The 23,555-nt window shown below is 36.3% G+C and overlaps 1 protein-coding gene across 15 annotated transcripts in view; it reads left to right on the top strand.

Moving 5' to 3' along the window:
* The first annotated feature begins 1,706 nt into the window (after positions 1–1,706).
* Positions 1,707–23,555, top strand: part of ank1a (ankyrin 1, erythrocytic a) — a 158,825-nt gene continuing 136,976 nt past the window's right edge. For 2 of the 15 annotated variants that reach the window (XM_048189795.1, XM_048189803.1), the window contains exon 1: positions 1,734–2,115. In XM_048189795.1, the coding sequence (XP_048045752.1) occupies positions 1,990–2,115 (126 nt within the window). In that variant the 5' untranslated portion in view covers positions 1,734–1,989. Of the gene's footprint in view, positions 2,116–23,555 lie in introns of all 15 variants that reach the window. The other 13 variants (XM_048189798.1, XM_048189800.1, XM_048189809.1 and 10 more) reach the window with 12 other exon arrangements.

The following is a 23,555-nucleotide window of genomic DNA, read 5'->3' on the forward strand; positions in this document are numbered from 1 at the left end:
TGTGTTGGCAGTGTGTGAACACAACCACCCTACAATGATAAAAATCTACCCACTCCTTTTTTTTAATCCCCATTAAACCAAAGCAGTCAAGTTAGACATGCTGTTTTGATTCTTTGAGCAGTGTGACGTCACACTGCTCAGGCCCCGCCCACAGCTGCTGACTGACAGTCCTGCATTACCTTGGGGGTAATGTAATGCGCCCCAAAATCTACCTAAATTCATTTATGTCTGCGCAAATCATTTCACTCCAGACTGCTTTGTGAACGAGGGGCAATATAAGGCAGGCTTTGCTAAAAAGTTAGTACTCAAGGATGGATCTGTACAAACTGTTCATGATTGTCTCCTCCAGAAGTAGTAAGTGTCACACTGTTTATTTTTTATGATTTTTGAGCAAATCGCCATTTCAGTCGATGTGCCTGATAGCCGGTTCCACAACAAATGCGGCTAAAGCTATTGTTGTCTTAGAGAACAGATGTCTGTCGTCTATTTTAAACTTTATACTTAAGAAGAACAGTGTAAAAGGTGATTTTCTTGAAAAACTGTGTACGTTTTCTGTAAAGACAAGTCATTAAAACGCTGTTTATTTGCAAAGGCCAACACATTTATCCACTAACCATTCAGAAACGTCCAGTTTCATTCTAAAAGTTGTAAGTTCTTCCTGAGTCTCTCCATCAGTGTCGACTCCACTTTGAACAATGTAAGGCTGAACACCGTTACTGACAATCCTCAGTTTGGCTGCGTGAGATTCTCCAGCTTTGTTGTTGTTGAGCTGTTAAAGCTCCGCCCTCTTCTGGAAAGGGGGCCGGGAGCAGCAGCTCATTTGCATTTAAAGGGACACACACAAACATGCCGTGTTTTTGCTCACACCCAAATAGGGGTAAATTTGACAAGCTATAATAAATGATCTGTGGGGTATTTTGAGCTGAAACTTCACAGACACATTCTGGAGACACCAGATACTTATATTACATCTTGTGAAAAGGGGCATAATAGGTGCCCTTTAAGTAGATGAAGAAGAAACCTTGGAAGGAACCAGAATCAGCTGGGGAAGCTCTGACCAGGCACATATCAAGTTAATTGTCCATATGTCACAATTTTATTTACAAAATATATTAAATTTATAGTTACATAATATAATGGTTCACTCTTAAAAACAAAGGTCCTTTATTAGCATTGATGGTTCCATGAAGAAACATTAACATCCATAGAAACTTTCCATTGCACAAAAGGTTCTTTATACTGGAAAAGCTCCTTTAGATGATTAAAATGATCTTCACATGGTGAAAAAATGGTTCTCTGTTCACCGAAAGGTTCTTTGGGGAACCAAAAATGGTTCTTCTATCTATAGCATTGCTGCAACTCCCTACCTTTACTCTAGAGTGTATGAAATAAACTTGTAAATTATGTTAGATTGAAGTATTCGGTTCAACTGTAAAAGTCCATTCCGAACCCACTAGAGTGTTCAGTGTCACTGGTAATGCCATATGGGTTTTCTGCTGTCAGAATTGATTTATGAAGGTCCCAGAGCCCACCAAAAGCTTCCGTCTCTGTGTTTATCATAATATTTTTTTGTCATTTGCCTCAGATAGGACACCAAGCAGAAAGAATACAACAAAAGAAGGTGCATATGAGGGGAAAAGTGTGCAGGATGAATTCCACAAGAGGAGTGGCGTGAGGAGAGTGAGAGATCGACGTAAAAAGACTCAAGAGAATACTGGCGATAGAGAGAGAGAGAGAAAGAGAGAGAGAGGTGCGCAGTGCTGCAGCAGTATCCCTCTCAATGAAGCCCTCTCAGGTCTGTCTGCCTGACTAACTAGTGCTGCAGCGGAGGAGAGAGACAGAGAAGAGAGGGAGACGGGACACACACGCTCACTCCAGTGCTGCAGGACTGCATGAGAGGAACAGAGATCATATCCACACCAGCATCCATCACCGGAGCTACAGAGCCATCTCAGCCCGTCACAGCGCTCGCCCGCTGTTCACGGCACTATGGCACAAGCCGCCAAACATCTGCGCAAGAATAAGGATTTAGAGGCTCTCGCCGAACAAGAGAGGAAGGAGAAAGAGGAGGAGAAGGCGAAGAAAAGGAGCCGCTCGCGGGATAAAAAGCGCAAGGTAGGGAAGAGGGATAAGTTGACAGCGGAAGGAAGGGAGGGGGACAGCAGTACGGTATTAATGCTGGGATAGCAGCAGCAGAACACGCATCCGCTGCTGTTAACACGTGCATGCACAGGTGAGAAGTACGCCGTGATGACGGTCCACTGAACAAAACAGCTCAACACCAGAGTCTGGCATGATTAGCACATGGGTGCACAAATGAATGGTTATTATATTCACAGAAGACAAATATTTCAGTTAAATTACAATGCATTTATATTAAACAATTGCATTTATTCTATACATACTGTTGGGCCTGAAAAACGAGAGATGTAAATCTTGCAAGACTTGCAAGAGTTTGAATTTTGGTACATATATACAGTGTTAGGTGTAACTCATTACTAAGTAATTAATTGCTGTAGGCTTATTTAATTACTTTTCCCTTGAAAAAGTAAAGTAAGAGATTTACAGTCACTTCTGATTGCAATAAATAGAGAACAATTCTATATAAAACAATATCAAAATTTAACATCTGATGTATGTTAAAGTATACGATTTAATGTAAACTTCTCCCTTTAAATACTTTGGCCAGTTTAAAAATAATTTATGCAATTTTTTTATTATTTATTTGAAAGAATTAAAAGAACAGTTTCATGTCTATCCTTGTATTGTATACTTCTTAAAGAGAGTAATTAGTGTAAAAAAAGAATTGTTGGTCTAACTTAAAAAAGTAAGTTACCTGATTGCCTTAAAAATTTGAGTTCATTGAAATTAAAAATTTTAGTTAATACAATGACGATTGGTTTAATCAACATAAACTCAAAATATTATGTTATCTGAACCACATTAATTATCTAAGTTAATTTGACAAAAGAAAGAATGTTGTGATACGAAATCATGAAAATCATTTTTTTTACATTGTACAGTAATCTAACATCTAACACTGTTGAAGATGTAATTAGTAGCTAGTAATTATTTACTTTTTTGAGTAACTTAACCAACATTGCATATATATATATATATATATATATATATATATATATATATATATATATATATATATATTTATATTTTATATATATATGTGTGTATATATATATATATATATATATATATGAAAAAGAGAAATAAAAACTCTAAAAGTCAGCAAAGTTATAATTGCATATGTAGATTTTTATTTTTAAAAGTATTATTTTGTGCATAGAAAATAGTATGAACACAAACATTTTATTTAAATTAATATAATTAATTTAAGTGCATGTAAATACATTTTATATTACATAAATCAAATTATATTCAATCTATAACAGGCTGAAAAAAAAGCAAAACAAGGTGCAATAATGTATTGGTTTTAGCTGTAGTACCTACAAATATTTGTACACCTACAAATAGTTTGTTTTACTCAAAACAAGTCTCCCGTAATATTTTTATAGCTCTTATTTATTTATTTATTTAAAAAAAAAAAAAAAAGAATTATTAAATGGAATGCTAACTGAAATATATTAAGATATGTATATTACTACAGTTATATTCACTGTAAGTGCACCAGAAAATGCAGAGGTGCCGATAAGATAAAGCTCAAAACAAGGAGATCTTACTGCTGAGCTAAGCAGACTTGCAAAGTTTTAAGCTTTAGTATACATGCACATAGTCTTGTTCACTTAAAGAAGAGCAAAACCAGTCTATTTTAACAATCACATGCGTATAGAAACAAAAGATAGTGCGTTTTCTCTCTTAAAATCAAACAATGCTTCATTGAGATGCATTTTAGACTGGTGTGGTAACAAAAGACGTTGATGTCAGTAGGGTTTGTTGCACTTTCTTTCTGCTCGTCTGCATGGAGACGTGCTGCTGTTTAGCTCGAACACTTATAAACCATTTTCACTGCAGAGTTTCATATTACAGAACCTTGCTGAGAAGGGTGCTTATGTTCTGCGTTGGGATCAAATCAGTAATCTCTCTTTCTCCCGTTTGTTTTCTCCATGTGTTCACTTCTTTGGCTTTCATAATGAGGTGTATCTATAGGCCAAGTGATTTGTTCCTGATAAAAAAGTTACCTCCTCCTCTTTTAATGCATCATTTCTTAATAACTGACTAAGTGTTTTTGTTTGTTATGAATTCCAGCCACATATAACCATGTAGCTATTCTTTTAGTGAGATGTTTGAACACCTGCAGTGAACTGTTTTGTTACACACACGTATTTCTTTTCCTTGCATCATTTTAATATTTATGGTTAGGCGTATCTCAGGTCTGAGCCATGTAGGATGCTTTAAAAGTCATTTAGAATAGCAGCAATCAAATGCAAGGGCTTCAAAAAGGGTCATAACAGATACATATTTTAGGATATCTTGTGTTACGTACATAACTTCTTCTTATATAAGGCTATTGAAATCCTCTGCGCTATTCTTTCTCACACTCCCTGGATTGTCTTTTTATACAGTCTCACACTTCCATTGTGGATAAAGTCCCAATTCTTGCTTAAAGTTGTGATTGATTTGAGATGTATTTGTAGGCTTACACTGATGCAGCAACTACGACGACACTGATACTGAGAGAAACGGCTTTTTAATGTCAGTTTTCACACTGTTTTAAGCCAAACCCCTCAGTTACAGGAGATACGAAATGTGCTTTAATTCAAAGCATACACAGTTACTGCTTTTTACCTTTTCAAGACAGGTTTTGTGCATTTTGCTATAATAATGTGCTTTGAAAACCTCGATGGAACACTCTCTCTTTCTCTTACACAATTATACATATATGCATTCAGTTATGTTCTCAGCTTGTGCTGAGCCAGCTTTTCTTTTTTTTGCATCTTTTTCTTTCCATGCTCCTTAAGAAGGATTTATATGCTATGTGATGGAGAATTATTGCTTTGTGCTTCCCTTGGGCAAGACATTTTCACCATCTATTTGTCTTGTCTATCACTGTATACACATTACCTCATTAATTCTTCCAGCAATGGTGCATACAACACACACACACAAAATTTTCTAACAGATTGTGATGTGATGTTTTTTTTTTTTTGATAATTTTAACATGCTTATATTAATATTTGCCTTTGTGGTTTAGAGAGACAAAAGTGCAAGTGTTGAAATCAAAATGCTGACAGTGTTATTTATTATTAATTTTTCGGATTGCATTTGTTGATGCAACTTCTTTATGAACTAGTGTGGTTGAGTCCAGCTAAGCCAACTGGCTTCTCAAAGTATTGTGGATCACATTTCATTTTTGACAGTTGCCAGCTAACAATTAACTTTATTGAACTTTAGGATTGTAAATGATGTATGAAGTCGGACATTGCAACTGGCTTTGCATTGGTGCACTTTACTGTATATGCAATGTTCAGTGGGTTTTTACAGGCTGCCGTTTTCAGTGTACAAAACTCTTAAAACCAAACTCTTGTTGTAAAATTCTATGAACATTGGAGGACATTTTCCAGTAGAAACAAGCTTTTTCGTAAACTGTTTGCAGCAGAGTTGCCAAAAATTTAGCATATGTTTGCCATAAATAAAACGTTTTTGCAAGGGCAGCCCTTTAAAATTTAAAGCAATTGCTTTTGGAACAGATCCAGCTTGAATAACTTTGGTAAATAAACTGTTGTTTTCATTAACATTTGGCACACACGCATACAGTAGTTGATGCTTGCTGCACATGAAGTGCGTAATTTAGCCCATTTAAAGCAAGGTATTAAATATATAACAGTATTACTTTCTGCTTTGAAATTATGTGTATTATGAAATGCACTATATGTAGAATTCAGAAACCCTTGTTATTAGCGACACCTGTGGCCGTTAGGTGAACTGCAGCCAGCAACTTACGTACAACGAGATTCAGTCGACTGGCCTCGATATATTCACGGCGAAGTTATGTTTGTGCTTCGCTTATTAGAAGTAAACCGAAGTTGGAAATACCTTTGCAGCGATATACTTTTAAAGAATAACCTGCCGCCATCAGAGATGCTGAGAGCGACGGTTAGATGAACATGTAAATATGTGCTGCGCGCGCTTTTCTCTCAGTAATAAACATACAACAAAATGACAGCGGTGAGAAAACAGCAGTTAAGAAAGCATCTGATCATAGAGATGTGGATATGTTTGCACCAGCTCTGCAATACACCGGCATCATGTCGACAGATGAGGCAATTAAATTACACTTTTGTGATAATTTGAGCGTAGGCTTTCATATACAGTGAAGAAGGGTTTCAAGCTGTTCACACACTGGTGATCAGCTCAAGTTTAAGTCAAATCCCTAGTGTTTTTCTTATTTTGCCAGGAAAGTTGCCTTTTACATTACATCTTAAAATATTTTGAACTTTTTGATTTTTTAAACTGATTATTTACATTGCAGTTAGCCTCATCTCAGTCTTCTCAGTAAAAATGTTTACATGTCTCTCAAATATATGTTTCATCAACATTTAATGAAACTTGACATTTACCACTTCATGTGTGTAGTGCTCTCATGTCACTGAAATAGTTAAACAGCATAGACAATCCAGGAGTCCTCAGTGCTGAGCTAAGCATCACGATCATCAATTCTCAAGCAGATAATGCTTACTGCAGCTGATGGACTTGTCAATAATAGGTAGCATAAATACTACATCATGTGCTTATCATTATGGTATCTGGATGGATGGATGGACAGATAATAATGAATGAATTCACTCCACATCACATGTTCATTGGAACACATCACATACACAGTGCTGACAGTATTGATGGGTGAAGTACTCATCTCAAAACAAGTACTAGTTCGAAAACAAGCACTTCAGCAAAGTTTCATCTATTTTCTTTTTATTTTGAAAAAGAATATAATTTTTGTTCCATCAGTAATTTACTGTCATGAAATGTTTATTTAAAAAAAAAATATATTTAAAATGTAATGATTCTGAAAAATTTGAAGGATATCCCATAATAATTTAATATGACTTTAGTTGTAACAATAAATATATTTGATTAAATGTCTGATATCATATTTTTAAATATGATGATTTCATTACAAATGTGATTATCTCAAAGTTGGACACCCAACTTAATAAATTATATTGATATCTGAATCTATCCATTTCATGTAAACAAATGGAAAATCAACCAGCCATTTATTGAAATGTAAATTGTTGCCTTTTTACCTCAATTATTATACTTCACATATTATACTATCACATATTATTCAGTTATTGCAAAACTGTTTAATTACCTTGAACAAAATTGAAAATCATTTACAAGATCTTTGTCTCAAAATATATCCAGTAATTGAATCTAATTTTTTTTTTTTTATATATTATGTCATTTGTTACATAAATCTATACAAATTTCCCCCCTATAATCTCTCTGTTATGAAAAGCTAAAGACTAAAAAAATTAAGCACAGAATCACCTTTGTGTTGCTGCCCACGAACGCATCAAGGATCTGCCAAATTTCCATGTGAAACGCAGATGTTTAGGAAAGTGCTGCGGTGAGTTTATTTTTTTTGCCATCTGCTGGTTTAGAAAAGAATAAAATCAAATGCGCCTTTTACCCTGGTGCACCTTTAGCCCCATTATTTTACCCTACTACAAATTCGGGCATACTACTCATTTTATTATCATGTCGAAAGGCCCCCATGTCATCTAAGATGTTTATGTCTTTCTTTCTTCAGTTGAAAAGAAATTAAGGTTTTTGAGGAAAACATTCCAGGATATTTTCAACATATTTTCTATATATAGTGGACTTCAATAGTTACCAACAGTTTCAATGCAGCTTCAGATCCAAGACGAGGAATAAGGGTCTTATCTAGCAAAACCATCAATCATTTTCTAAAAAAAATAAAAGATTTGAACCACAAATGCTCTGTGATGCACCACGCTTTACGTAATCACGTTGGAAAGCTAATGCGTGACGTAGGCGGAAGTACCGATCCAGTGTCTACAAAGCGAACGTGCAAAGACTAAAGGTAACACTGAGTCCGAAATTTGCATCCCAAATTTTTCAAACGTTAAAATATAAATACGACCTCATGTTGTGTCCATCAAGTTTACACACTTCCCCTCGGATTTTGAGAGACGTTTTGACAATTCCGAGCCACCGTACGCGAACGCCAAAAATCTGAATGGCATCTGACAAGTTGATCCACGTTGTCTACAGCACAAAACAGCAGCACTGAATGACAAACAACGTGCGGAATACAAAGAGACAGAATATAAAGTCAGATTGTGCCAGTAGCAAAGCATCAAACTGAGCCACTGACCTGAAGTAAACTCTGAAACGCTCGGGATAATCACGCAGCTCCTTGATGAGGTGAACTCTCTTTTCTCTCTACTCAATCTTGGGATTGGATGGACCCAATATTTTCCAATATTTACTTTTTCTCTTTTTAAGAAGAGAGGACACTGTCCGTTTTTTTCGCAACGGATTCATTAATACGCATCGGACTCATTAATACGCATCGGACTCAGTGTGCAAGGTGACGAATTTTTAGGATCACAAATACGAAAAGACGCATACGAAAATGTCGGACTCAGTGTGCAAAGGCCTTCAGTCAAACGGCTTTTACAAAAAAGGTAAAACAATGATGTCGGACGATTTTGAAGTTGAAGGAGAAAATGAGATGGAGTTTTTTTTTTATCTCTACCGCGGAACTTGTGTGACCATTTCAACATTACGTAATGCGTGGCGCATCACAGAGCAGTGCAAGACGAGCATTTGTGGTTAAAAAAGTATATAAATTTAATTTTTTTTTAGAAAATGGCCGATCATTTCGACAGATAAGACACTTATTTCTCGTCTGGGATCATGTAGAGCTCTTTGAAGCTGCACGGAAACTGACATTTGGACCTTCAACCCGTTGAACCCCAGTGAAGTCCACTATATGGAGAAAAATCCTGGAATGTTTTCCTCAAAAACCTTAATTTCTTTTCAACTGAAGTAAGAAAGACATGAACATCTTGAATGACATGGGGGTGAGTAAATTATCAGGAAATTTGAATTCTGAAGTGAACTAATCCTTTAACCCTTTCGGGTGAAGAACCATATTTGGTAATCGAACGTTCACAATCGCGTTTACATGCATCTCTCGTATAAGCACATGGATATCTCTCAGCCAATCAGCGGATATCAGTCTATGTCACAGATAGTGACATCATTGCATCTGATCAATCAAGAGTTGCCTGGGGCATTTCAAACTTCAGCGTCATTCCAGAATTTGTGAAGTACGGATCTACTTGCAGCCGTCTACCTACTCCCACAAATACTGAAATAGCATCGAAACGAACAATGGTAAGTTTAAAAAACTCACACATTATATGGTTGAATAGTTGTGTTAAATGTTGAGATAGATGTTGTTTGCGTAGGATTTCTAGAAATTAGTGAACGTTGTGGCATGAAAAATGGCGTGATCATATTTGATATTACGCTGCGTTCAGGTAAGACTAGCGCAAGTGACAGCATGTCTATTTTTAGACACCCGATGCATCTATTAAGCCAGTGGTTCCCAAACCTGTCCTGAAGGACCCCCAGCACTGCACATTTTGTATCTGACACACCTACTTCAGGTCTTGCAGTCTCTACCAGCTGATGAGTTGAATCAGGTGTGTTAGATGAAAGAGACATCCTAAATGTGCAGTGCTGGGGGTCCTCCAGGACAGGTTTGGGAACCACTGGATTAAGACACACTTAGATTATTTTCTACAAATAATGCATTATAACATAGGACAATAGTATTTAATAGTGCATTGAATGTTGCCACAGGTTTATATAACATTATTCAGTGATCCAGTGGGAAACTTAAACCATTTATTGAAATGATCAAGCCATAAATAGTGAAATATGTATGTTTGATCAGTTTTTTGACCTTTATAACAGTTTTTAATATACTTAAATAGCATATATTGGTGTTTATTTTTACTATGAGCCTCATTACTGCTAAAATAAGTGGTACCACCATACTTACAGTATAGTGCTATTTTTCACTTAATGCATTATAATGTAGGACAATAGTACTCAATATTGCTTTGGATGTTGTCACAGGTTTGTTATTGTTATTAAAATTATCAATCCATAAATAGTGAAATATGTTTAACTTATAACAGTTAATATTATTTTTATAATTATTACTACTAACCCAGTTTATATTATAATGGCACATATTTACTGTGGGCCATATTACTGCTAAAATAAGTGGTACCACCAGTACTTAGTGCTATTTTTCACTTCTTATTATATATTTACAATTTATATGTCAATATTCTTTGTTTTTAGTAGATCTACACTTCATTGTAACTGTTTTCCTTCACAAATAACTCAAAGTGGGCTTCAAATTGACTCAAAAACTTTACTTCACTTTACTTTTGCAGCTGTCTACTGGGCTCTTCTATGGAAAGAGGCTGATTGTTGTTGTGCCAGCTGACCCTGTCATGATGATGAGGGCTCCGATGAGGAAGACGATGACATGGCAGACCCTGACTTCATCCCACCTGCCCACAATCTGGACACTCCATGCCCGAGTGACATTGGCCCCTCTGCCAAGAGGAAGTGTGTGCGGCCTGCAGTGGAGGAGCTTGAGGACGAGGACGACTACGACTACAACGACAACGATGACAACAACAATGTCGAGAACAAGGACGAAGACCAGCCAGCACCACAAGTGGCTGGACTTGAATTGTGACACTTGAAAAAGAAAAAATTTTCCTGAATAAAAAAAGAAATTTCTGAATAAATATTTGATTAAGTTTATGTTTTAATATATAATTTTTTTATATTTTATATATGTCTTATATTTTGTATATATAGACTTTTTGGAAAACAAATTACCCTAGTTTGCCGAAGAAGACTTTGACACATGAAAAAGAAGAAATGTTCATAAAATAAAATAAAAAATGTTGCGAAATAAATATTCTATAAAGTTTATGTATGTTTTCTGTATTTATTTATATTTTATATATGTGTCTTATTTTAAATATACTTTTTGGGGGGAAAAGAAATTACCATAGACTGGTAAGGAACCATATATGGTAACTTCATTGACCTCGATTTACAATATAAAAATGTATTTTTTTGTTAAAGGTGCCCTAGAATTAAAAATTGAATTTATATTGGCATAGTTAAATAACAAGAGTTTCAGTACATGGAAATGACATACAGTGAGTCTCAAACTCCATTGTTTCCTCCTCCTTATATAAATCTCATTTGTTTAAAAGACCTCCGAAGAACAGGCGAATCTCAACATAACACTGACTGTTACGTAACAGTCGGGATCATTAATATGTATGACCCCAATATTTGCATATGCCAGCCCATGTTCAAAGCATTAGACAAGGGCAGCCAGTATTAACGTCTGGATCTGTGCACAGCTGAATCATCAGACTAGGTAAGCAAGCAAGAACAATAGCGAAAAATGGCAGATGGAGCGATAATAACTGACATGATCCATGAAAACATGATATTTTTAGTGATATTTGTAAATTGTCTTTCTAAATGTTTCGTTAGCATGTTGCTAATGTACTGTTAAATGTGGTTAAACTTACCATTGTTTCTTACTGTATTCACGGAGACAAGAGCCGTCGCTATTTTCATTTTTAAACACTTGCAGTCTGTATAATGCATAAACACAACTTCATTCTTTATAAATCTCTCCAATAGTGTGTAATGTTAGCTTTAGCCACGGAGCACTATCAAACTCATTCAGAATCAAATGTAAACATCCAAATAAATACTTTACTCACATAATTCGAAGCATGCATACAGCATGCATGACGAACATCTTGTAAAGATCCATTTTGAGGGTTATATTAGCTGTGTAAACTGTGTTTTTGCTGGTTGAAGCAAGCACAAGCTCCGGTGGTGGGGAGCACGAGAATTTAAAGGGGCCGCAGCCTGAATCGGCTCATAGTTAATGATGCCCCAAAATAGGCAGTTAAAAAAAAGAATTTAAAAAAATCTATGGGGTATTTTGAGCTGAAACTTCACAGACACATTCAGGGGACACCTTAGACTTATATTACATCTTGTAAAAAAACGTTTGATGGCACCTTTAAAGACACAAAAGTTCACAAGTCTTTTAATAACCTCCAATAACACTCCATGGTTGAAATTTTGAATTTCCAAGTATTTCACTGAGTGCCCTATAAAGGGTTAAGGTTCAGTTTCAATGTTTTACAGATGGTCTCATGATTTTCTCAACACTCTCACCGCCACAAGGTTTTTTTCATCAATTCATACATGCCGTTTGAAATTATGGCCAAGCAATTCAACTTTTGACTCATCTGTCCAGGGCACATTGTTCCAGAAGATCCTTTTCATCATGTAGGTGTTTGATGGCAAACACTTTTGAAAGCACAAGCATCTTCCTTGCTGCTGATGTCCCATTTAGACCAGATTTGTGCAGTTTATTTCTAATGGAACTGCCTATGGATAGACTTCTAGCGCAGACAGACAGACAGACAGATTAAATAGATAGATAGATAGATAGATAGATAGATAGATAGATGATAGATAGATAGATAGATAGATAGATAGATAGATAGATAGATAGATAGATAGATAGATAGATAGATAGATAGATAGATAGATAGATAGATAGATAGATAGATAGATCATATTTTCGTAATGGTGCACAGCGTCTATATATCTGTGTGTGTTCCACTGCAGTTTTCTGTTAGTGGTCCTATGGGAGCTCAGCCTTCAGACACATGACTCAGCACATTGTGAGCATCACTCATTCATATTTATAGCAGAGTGTACGCCTCTTTCAAACTCCACCTTTATCACCCTTTTTAATTGAGTGAAGGGTGTGTGTGTGTGTGTGTGTGTGTGTAGGTTTGTGTAATTTGTAAATGAATAATTGCCGGATCCAAGACAACAATTAAAAGGCGCTGTGACCGACACTGACTTCAGTTTATCCCTGAACATAAAATGACGTTACTAAACAGTGGTGGCACAACTAAATAAGAGCATCATTCACAAGTTTCTGCATGGCCCTAACTTCAGCCTGGTTTATTATTCTGTCCTGCAGAGACCAAATGTCATTCAGTTGATCAGTGATATTCTCTCTCACTGACGACATCATTGCCTCTTTATTACATCGACTTCTGATTCGGACTGATTTAAGTCCCAAAGCTCGTGTCTCCCGCCATCCTGATTCATATTAGCAGAATTGTCCAGGGGTGCAGTTCCATCTTCTCGGGATCTTTTTTGATCGGGAACACCACATTAGCTTAACTCACGGATATGAAAAATTAAAATATGCTTGACTGTCTTTTTCACATTTTGTAGATATAAACTTATTTTTAATAGAATAATTCATCAGGTATACTCTCTCCAAAATAAAATTAACCAACAATAAGCAATTTATTTGTAATAGTATTTATTTAATACTTGTTATCATTACTTAATAAAAATACAACAGTTCATTATTAGTTCATGTTAGCTCAGGTCCATTCAATTATATTAACAGATACTATGTATCATTAAATGTTGAAATTAACATTAACTAAGATTAATAAATGATTTAGAGTGGTTTTTCATTAACTAATGTTGTTGTTAATGTTATTGTAAAGTGTTTTAAAAAAAAAAAAAGAGATGTAAAACAAGTGTCATCATCTATTCATCCTCAATATTACTCCTTAAACCAGGAGAGATACTGTACACAAACTTCATTGATTCTCGCTGATTCATCAATGCACAAAACTGCAATTTGTTAAAGTGTTAACAAGATTTGAATTGCAATTTCAAGGCAATATTGTCAGTGAAAACAACTTTGGTCTATTCCTCTTACAAAGCTATATTTATGAAATTAGTTTGTGACAGGTTTTTAATGAAGTGAACTATACCTTTAAGAAAATCAGCTCCCTTGTTCAAAACTCACACCATCCTACTGAGTCAATTAAATATCAGAGAAATGTAATCAAAGCACAGTGTGACAGCTGTCAGGGGAAAAATGGTTTCTCTGATTACTTGGATCAGATCTTGGCGTCACATATGATTATTGGTTTTCTGATGCATACTTTCTCTGGAAGGTCTTAATGCACTTCAGAATTGATCTGGGAATATATGATTCAGCTTTAATGTTAATTCACTTATTATCAATATTATTAATGCACTATATTCCCCAGATGTTTGTTCCAGCTCAATCTTTACATTACTAACCATATGAAATATATTGTGCCTTTATGTTATCAGATGGGGGAGAATCCTTATTTGAGTCATTATTTTTGCTCCTATTATAGCTACCAGTAGTGCAATAATGACATAAATGTAAATTCTGTCATCATTTAATGACCCTCATACCATTTCAAACTCATAAGACTTTTGTTCATATTTAATACACAAATGAAAAGAGGCTATTTTTAATGAAACTTGCTTTTGAAGAGACACGATGACTTTATATGATGAACGGATTAAGTTTAGACTTAAATTCACATATAAATATTGATCAGCAGCACACATACATAAAGCACATCAAATATGGTAAATGGAAGCTCAACTGTATTTGAGCTTTTTTATTATAACGAACTTTCTGTGTCTTTCAGGTTTCATTAAACATATCCTCATTTTTTTTTTTTTTTTTTTTTTTCAATTAAGTTTTATTGGGAGACAACTTTTAGAAATGAATTTGCAATCTTACAGATTACGTTTCTTTACCTATACAAGTTTACATTGAATTGCAAAGTATGATGAAGAAATGTTAAAATATTACATTAACAAAATGATGCATTAGTCCACAGGGTTTTCATCAAGATAACAGATAAAAAGGGTGCCATTCACATTTACTCTGGTTTGTTAACCGTATATAGCATACATTTATCTGTTCACGTTGACTTCCAAGCCTCATTGACTTTTTTGCTAGAGAAATAATGATTTGATTTAAAAAACCTTTTATACCCTTTTTCACAAGATGTAATATAAGTCTCTGGTGTCCCCAAAATGTGTCTGTGAAGTTTCAGCTCAAAATACCCCACAGATCATTTATTATAGCTTGTCAAATTTGCCCCTATTTGGGTGTGAGCAAAAACACACCGTTTTTGTGTGTGTCCCTTTAAATGCAAATGAGCTGCTGCTCCCCGCCCCCTTTCCAGAAGAGGGCGGAGCTTTAACAGCTCAACAACAACAAAGCTGGAGAATCTCACGCAGCCAAAATGAGGATTGTCAGTGTTGGTGTTCAGCCTTACATTGTTCAAACCGGAGTCGACACTGATGGAGAGACTCAGGAAGAAGTTACAACTTTTAGAATAAAACTGGATGTTTCTGAATGGTTAGTGGATAAATTGATGTAGTTGCTGTGGAGTTGATTCAACTCATCCACTAGCATGTGCCGTCATGTTCATCTTTTGTGCAAATCCAGTGTTGAATTGATCCTCGTTTGTGAAGCAGTCCGGCGTAAAATGACAGCATGTCAACAACACTCTACTACAACAACTCTTCCTCTTCTCTAAAGCAGCCCAGCATGGCCTCACCCCCTTTGTTGTGTGTTCTTGGGGGCGGGGTTTATGTAAATTTTAGGGTTTGTGATGTCACTAACCCTGGAAGAAGCTTGTTGTACCCTACCAGCCATTTGTTGTAATCCTTAAAAAGCGATTTCTGTAAAAGAAAATATCTCTCTTTGCATAAACTTTGAGCGTCGTAACTTTGCAGAAGTTGTTTATGCTCAAACAGCAACATTACACACTAACTAAAGTTAAAAAAATGAAATCACAATCAAGGACCCTTTTAAATGATATAATACAATAGATTTAAGATAAGATAGCTTTAGTGTTGTGAGTTATTTTTAGCTTGTAGCATAAAACATACATTTTTGGAAGAGTAGCTACTTGAAATTATGAGAGGCTTGGCAAGGCCCATTTTTTAAAAAAGTTTCACCAACATTGTCTGGATCCACTTTTATATTGTACATCATGGCAATTTCACCCATGTCGTCTTGTATCTGTCTCCCCCTCAACCCCCTCTGACTCCATCTGCCAGGGAATGATAATCCCTCCTAGAAAGGGTATTCTGATATGCCAGCCCTTTCATAAAGCTCTGCCATAAGAACACAGAGATTAGACTGACCAAAACAGATCGTCATGGATCTGACGCTAACGGGAGACAGGCGCCGTGGAGGAGGAGAGCAGAGAATAAAGCTACGACTGGTGTGAAGAATTCATCATTCAGTGTTTTTTCAGTGTTCTTTAGTCTGACCATGTTTGTTCAAGGTCACGATAGTTGTATTTAGAGACGTTTTTGTTAATGTAAGGAAACGTTGGAACTGGTGGCTAAAAGAGTTGCTTTACTGTAAAGCCAAAATCAAAATCACGTTTCGAAAGATAAAATCTGCATTTTTGCTGGGGTTTCTCTGATCAAATTCACATTACAGGGGATAAATATCATGTTATTTGGGGGCGCTTCAACCCGCAGACATGAAAAACAACCCGTGGCAACAGTGGTTAAGTAGCCCAATTCCACAGGAAAACTGCAGACTTGGCAACACTGTTTGTTAGTCCATCTCATGTAGGTTTGGACAATGGGCCTGGGCAGTGTCGCCACCTTGTGGACAAAATAATTAGTGCAAAAGGTGCATGTGCAAGCTGAGCGTACATTGTATGCATTGTCTTGATGATGAAATTTGCATCACGCGAACTTAAAGTCCCTTTAAGGGAAGTAATTTCACTTGGCGGCCATCTTTTAAATGAAGTTCCTAAACGTAATTTAGGGAGGAGCAAGCCCATCTAATCTTCCAATCAACAGCAAGAGTATATAAGCAGCTGCTTACCTCTCTTCAGTCTCAGCATCCCTCCACCTCCCCAAACTCCACCTTCATCTCAGGTACCTTGCCCTATGTAATCATATCCTATATTTATTCACTGGCTAACCTAATACCCTAAAGATTATATGGGCAAACGAACTCGTTAAATGCCTCTAGGGTAGCTGTTTCTGTCATGCGAGTACAGCTGCTATCTCTTTGAATGGGGAAATTCTCCAATGCTGTTCACCAAACTTACCATTAAATTTCATATTTGAAATCACCAATGAAATCTGACAACAATTGTTTCATAAATTGTCTCCAGACATGGTCCTGGAGGGCCACTGTCCAACTTGCCTCAACACACCTGCCTGAAAGTTTCTAATATGCCTTATTAGACCTTGATTAGCTGGTTCAGGTGTGTTTAATTGGGGTTGGAGCTAAACTCTGCAAGACAGTGGCCCTCCAGGACCGAGTTTGGAGACCCCTAGCATAGCCTAGATTATGACAAAAAAAATTTCAGGTTGGACCAGCCAATGCGCAGAACACTGATTGTTTGCATAGCAACCTGAGCAATGACATTACTAAGTGGCGATTGGCTCTTTTATTTAGAAGGCGGGACTTGTTCCGCCATATTGTGTGTTGCATTTTCTCCCATTCATAGTAATATGAGTGCACTGTCTTTGACTGTACGCATACCTTACCTATGGACAAAAACCAAAGTATACTTTGGCTGTTATTTATTGAGCACATCACTAGAGTGACTTCATGTGGGCTCTGATTTGACTTTTTTACTTTAGGATTGTAGGATTAATTAGCCATTAAGCAAAGTGTCACTTCAACCATGGCAAATAAATCTTCTGGTTTATGGCTTAATGGTGGCTGATTTGTTGCTAGTCTGTCAGCTTTAACTAGCTTGCTTGACCAGTGTTGACCTTAGTTCTGCTGGCTTATAATGTATTGGAAACTGATTTTTTTTTTCTTGTAGAGAATACATTTAATTCCTTCCTTGCAGATTCAACAAGTCTCATTCTCTAATTGAGATTTTGAATGTATTTGTGTGCATGTTGTGGTGTGAGGAGATGGAGAGGATTAATCTGACCAGTGTACGATCCTAACCTTCTTGAAGAAGAAGCATTTGTTGTTGCATTAACCACAGCGCTGACCTCACATGCAGCTTAATCTGACCTCATCCTGAACACTGATAAAAAAAAAAGAAGAAGAGATTGTGCATTACCATCTGCCTATTTCCTATAAAGTAATAATATTAACAGATGCCTAAACTTGTCTCACACCTGATTTTGTCTTTGGGGGGCAACTAAAATCTTCATCCCCAATCCAACTGACCTCTTAGAGACATTTAATCTTTTCTGAAATAGAGAAACATTTTCTGATGCAAGTTGCAACATTAATCCTACAGAATTTTATTCAAATGTGATTAATGCTGCTAATTTTTACTTTTTAAATGCAGAATTTACCTTTTCATCTTGCGTTCATCTTTAGTGTCTTACTTGAGTTTTATTAACAGAAATGTGAGGAAACGTTTTAACTCTTTAACTTCCCGCCAGTGTTTTCTAAATAAGCTGCCAGCCAGCACCAGCATTTTCAACCATATTCACAAAACTTTCATGGCCCCCAGTTATTAGTTATTTTTCCATAACTAATTAATTAAATTAACACGTTAAATCGACAGCCCTAAAACAAACATATATGAAGCACCTGACATCGAATGGAATAGATCACGTCACAGAGAGGCTCACATACATTTTCTTCACATTTTGTTGAAAAGTGGCAGTAGTGAAGCTCAGTCTATGATCTCGTCATCTCTGTCAAGAAGGCACTCAAGGCAGTATCTACCAAAAAAAAATTTGAAAGAAAAATGTTTTGATTCATGCTATACTGCTTCAATTTCTCCACTCACACCCAGCCTGCCTTATCCTAACATGATGCAAGATAATGGATTCCCTCAAGGCAAACACAGTGCTTCCTCTACAGCTGCTGCGTCTGCAGTGAAATTGATCTGCTGCTTGTACACGAGGTTGACACTTAACAAATCTGCCTCCTGCTGTGTGTTAAAGTATGAATTGAACTGGCCATGTATCTTCATATGATGATGTGCAGAAATAAATAAAAGGCATCAAATATCAGGTTATTTGCCCCTCAGAAATGTACAGATGCTCAAAATGATTTCAACGGCATGATAAAGCTTAAGATGTAGTTAACGCTGAATACTCTTTTAATTAACATCAAAATACTCTGAACAGCAATATACATCTTCAAAATGCATTAGGTGGTTGAAAATACAAGAAAATATACAATAACTAGATTTATTCTGATGAAAATGTGTGCTTGCCTGTGCACAATGCTCGTGTTCTGGGTGGTTGCCAGGGCGTTGGACATTTTTTTCCAGTATATTCTGTTTATTTCTCTTCTTTATTTCCTATTTCAAACGAATCTGGTTTGTCTGATTTTCACCAAAATTGGCTTACATTGTCTTCAGACCATGATGGCAAAAATGTATTAAAATCTTTTTGATAAACCAAACTGTTCTCAATTAACGGCCAAACGAATTTGGTGAAGAGCACGTCAAAATGGATATCGCCACAAAGCTTTAGCATATTGAGACAAATTTTGGTATGTCATTACAAGCATGACCTGAGTTACTTGCAGGATACAGGTAAGGAGAATAAAAAAAGGCTATTTTTGCTTATAACTTCTGAACGGTGTGCCCCAAAATAAAACTAGTCTCTTTTGATTGAGTGCAGCAAATGAATGATACCCAATTTTCCCATATCAGCCATTTTGAATTTTGTTGTAAAATGTAGTATTTTAAGAATGCATTAGCATATCATTATGAAACTTGGTACATGTCATCGGCACCATGCCCTAATGGTATGCAAAACGTTTTGAAACAGTGCCACCTTCTGGTCAAAATTTATAATAACATTTCAAAAAATTGTAATAGAATTAGAATTCATATTCTGTTAGAATTCCTATTCTAATGAAACTGGTCTTGATAGATATCTTGAGTCATTTTGAGAACAGTGATACTATTTATGCCATATTAGGTCAAAATTGCCGTCCACCATTTTGTATTTTTGTGAAAACTTTTCGTGCTTGACATTGGTCCAATTTTCACCAAAAATGACTCAGATCATCTTCAGACTATGTCAGCAAAAAGTTATTAAAAGCTTTTTGATTGACTAAACCATTCTTGAATAACGCATCAACAAACTTGATGGCATGATGCCAAGCTGATTCTGAGGCTGTAACTCTGCAACACTTTAGCCTATTGACCAAACTTGACCACACAACATCCAATTGGTAACAGCACCACTAATTGGTCAAAAATGATAAGCAATTAAATCATATTATTAGAGAGTGTATTTATGATTTCTCTAAAAATGTCTTTAATTACTCATTGTTGCAGTTGGTCTGAAGCTCCCAGCCATGCTTGCAGAACTCATTATGCCTTTTTGGTGCTTGGCCCCCTAATTGCTGCTTGCAGCTATATTTTACATTGATTTCTGTGATGCAGAGCTGAATTTTCAGCATCATTACTCCAGTCTTCAGTGTCACATGATCCTTCAGAAATCATTCTGATATGCAGATTTGCTGCTCAAGAAACATTTATGATTATCAGTAATGAAAATCGTCATACATTTTTTGTTTGAGGATTCTTTGAAAATTCAAAAGAACAGAACTTATTTGAAAAGGAAATATTTTGTAACATTAAAATACCCTTACTGTAACTTTTGATCAGTTTGAATGAAAGTATTTCAATGACTATAACTGTATAAATGCGTATGTATCAAAAACCTTGAACTTCTGAAGCACAAATGGTGTGAACTTAGTTACATTCCACAGTTTAGTGATTTGAGTTAAGTTCAAATTGCAAACCCTAAGAATGAGCAATAACAATAGTGATGGTTGCATTAGCAGACACCACTAATGAGCAACATTGTGTAACAAGAAGTTAACAATCAAAACTGTCAGTTTAATCCCTGTGGCAATTCCAGTTTCTCTTTTGTATCAGCTCTAGCCCCAGATACATTCCTCGATTTCCTGCCGCCTTGTTTCTGGACATCTTGCCTTGGTAAATGAACCAGCTCCATCCCTACAAATCTTCTGTGTCCATTTATAGGAGTAGTAGGTCTGTCTCCAGATGGTCCTGGTGATTTCTCTATGCCTCACACTGCTTTTGATCGGTGCAAGGCGCTCGCTTACGTCAGGCACGCTGCTGCCTCACAGGTGGATTCATGCAGGAGCTGGAGAGGCTATGCAACCCCATGTATCTGTTTCTGGTTGCATGCTTGTGTGTTTGTGTGTGTGTACCAACATTTATTCTATAGAAGATGTACTTGATATGCTTGATCTACATCGTGGCTCTTAAAGCCAATATCTTTATGCATTTGGATCTGTACTGTAAATGTCCTCCTGTACCCTTGTACCATGACAAGTTGGCATGATGGTGTCAGTCACCCGCTTAGACTGAGCATCTGGCTCAGCAGGAACATTAACCTGCATGAAGGTTACAGTTTGAGTCTTTTTGTGATAGATATGTGTGTTGGTGCATTTCATTTCATTTTTTTTTCAAAGTTAGAAAGAAATAGGGGAACAAAATCATTGATTTTCACAACATTCTGATGTTGTTTGCAGAATATAAACAAGGCTTTTCTGTTGCCAGAATTAATTTGTTCTCTGCATACAAAATCACAGCCTTATGTGAAATATTGGGAAACACAAGGTTATGTACAGTATAGGTTGAGAACATTTAAAATGAACAATTATTTAAAATATATATAGCGACTATTTGGTTATGTTAACATGCTACTTGAGAATTCATCTTTCTTTTTAGTAGCAATTTAGTGGAGAACAAATGTACTAAATATTGTCCTATGCAATATATTACCAACATAGATGTATTAGTTAAAGGGGATACGGCTAGGTTTGGCTATTAGTTTAGGCTATAGCTGCTAGGTTTTGTCTCTCAAAAAATTGATGTATATAAAACAAAACAAAAAAGATTTTTCTTTGTAAATGAAACAAATATTACTGGAGTAGATTTTACAATGAAATCTTCTTTGCAATTTGTGAGCAAAAATTGCAGTTGACAAAATACTAGAAATTTAAGAGTGAATATTGTTTCTACACCAAACTTATTTCATTGTATTAAGCTGTTGTGATCCTTGTAAGCTATTGTGTCATTATGAACAAACATATCTACAGATACTGAGCATTAAATTTGATTCTAACTACAATCTGAACATAGTGTCCATATTTGGCTCCCTTTTCTTCCTTCTCCTTCTCTCTCTCCCCCTCCTCCCATCCTTACATCTTCATTTTTGCTGCCTCGATGTGATTTCATTTTCTGCTGAGTTGCTGAAATGTGAGCAAGTTTATCTCTGTCCTTTTCACTCTTTTTCTGCCCTCCTCTCTTAGTAACTTGTTCCTATTACAGGTTTAACTTCTCAGTGCAGAGCTGCTATTTCACTAGTGGAAAAGTATTGTATCATTCTTCCATCTTAAGTTAACATATCTAAACTGCAAGTGAGCAGCTCGAAGCAACAAAACTAAATCATTGTCATTAGGGGGAGATTTTTACCCAAAAATGAAAATTCTGTCATTATTACTCATCCTCATATGGTAATAAAATCATTATTTTTCTCAGAAAATATTCCCCTATGCTGTAGTACATTCACTCCAATAGGGATTTGCAGAATGTAGGTAGAAGCACATTTTTCCCATGAGCCTGTGTTGAGATATACGGTGTTATTATTGCAGAAATGCGTCATCACAGTCCACTAAAGCTAAGGAAGTCCTGCCATCAATTGTTAAAATCTACGCTTTTCCTTTGTGACAATCTCTTGCCATGCATTGTGTGTGAGTAGAACAGTTTTTAGCTCAATTTGAGCTTAAGAAACAAAATGAATATGTCAGGTTTAATTGTTGTTTTACTGTGATCTTGGCAAGCGATTTTAGAGATAGCCTATCAGGCCCTGTTTCCACCTGGTATTAAGATGCGTTTTGGTTGGTTGTATCACAAGTGGACGAAGGTGACACATTCCCGTTTACACCTGGTGATCTCTATTGTCCACTTTCAACCACTTCTCTCCAGATTTCTTCGAGGGGAGGGTCTATGGACGGGTAAATGTATGGGCTTTTCAGATCTTTCGATCTAATGGATGAAATAAGCTTGCACAATTTACATATGAATGCACACGGAGATGACGGAAAAACTTGCGGAGAGCAGCAGCTTCAGCCACAAGACTGGGTGTTAGAAATCAGGAATGGTGAAAGAACATTGGTACATTTTCCACCTTCAAACCAAACTTGGGTCTTCAGCCAACAAAGTTTAAATCCCGTCTGGCTAGTGCACTTCCCATAATGTTTACACATTAGGTCAGTAGGTGGAGAGTAGACGGTCTTTAGCGGCTGTTCGAAAGCATTTGACCACATGAGTGTTTACACTATGAAAGCAATTTGGTCGAATGCGTTTTCGACCACCTCTGGAAGTGGTCGAAAGTGGACAAGCTCAAAACGTTTTAGACCCCACTTACACCTGTATTTAGTGTCGTTCGCTTGTGATCCGGTCAACAAGAACGCATCTAAATATAGTATACAAGAAGCAAGTAACTTTGAAATCTTAAGAAGGGGAGAGCCAAGTCTGATTATTTTCCTAGACAGATTGATAATCACCACCAAGAAGTTGAAGTTCATGTGAAATTGAGAATCTCGGTCGGTCTGTGATCAGGGGCAAATCAGCGAGTGA

This window comes from Megalobrama amblycephala, linkage group LG4, assembly GCF_018812025.1.
Source record: "Megalobrama amblycephala isolate DHTTF-2021 linkage group LG4, ASM1881202v1, whole genome shotgun sequence".
Lineage (NCBI taxonomy): Eukaryota > Metazoa > Chordata > Actinopteri > Cypriniformes > Xenocyprididae > Megalobrama > Megalobrama amblycephala.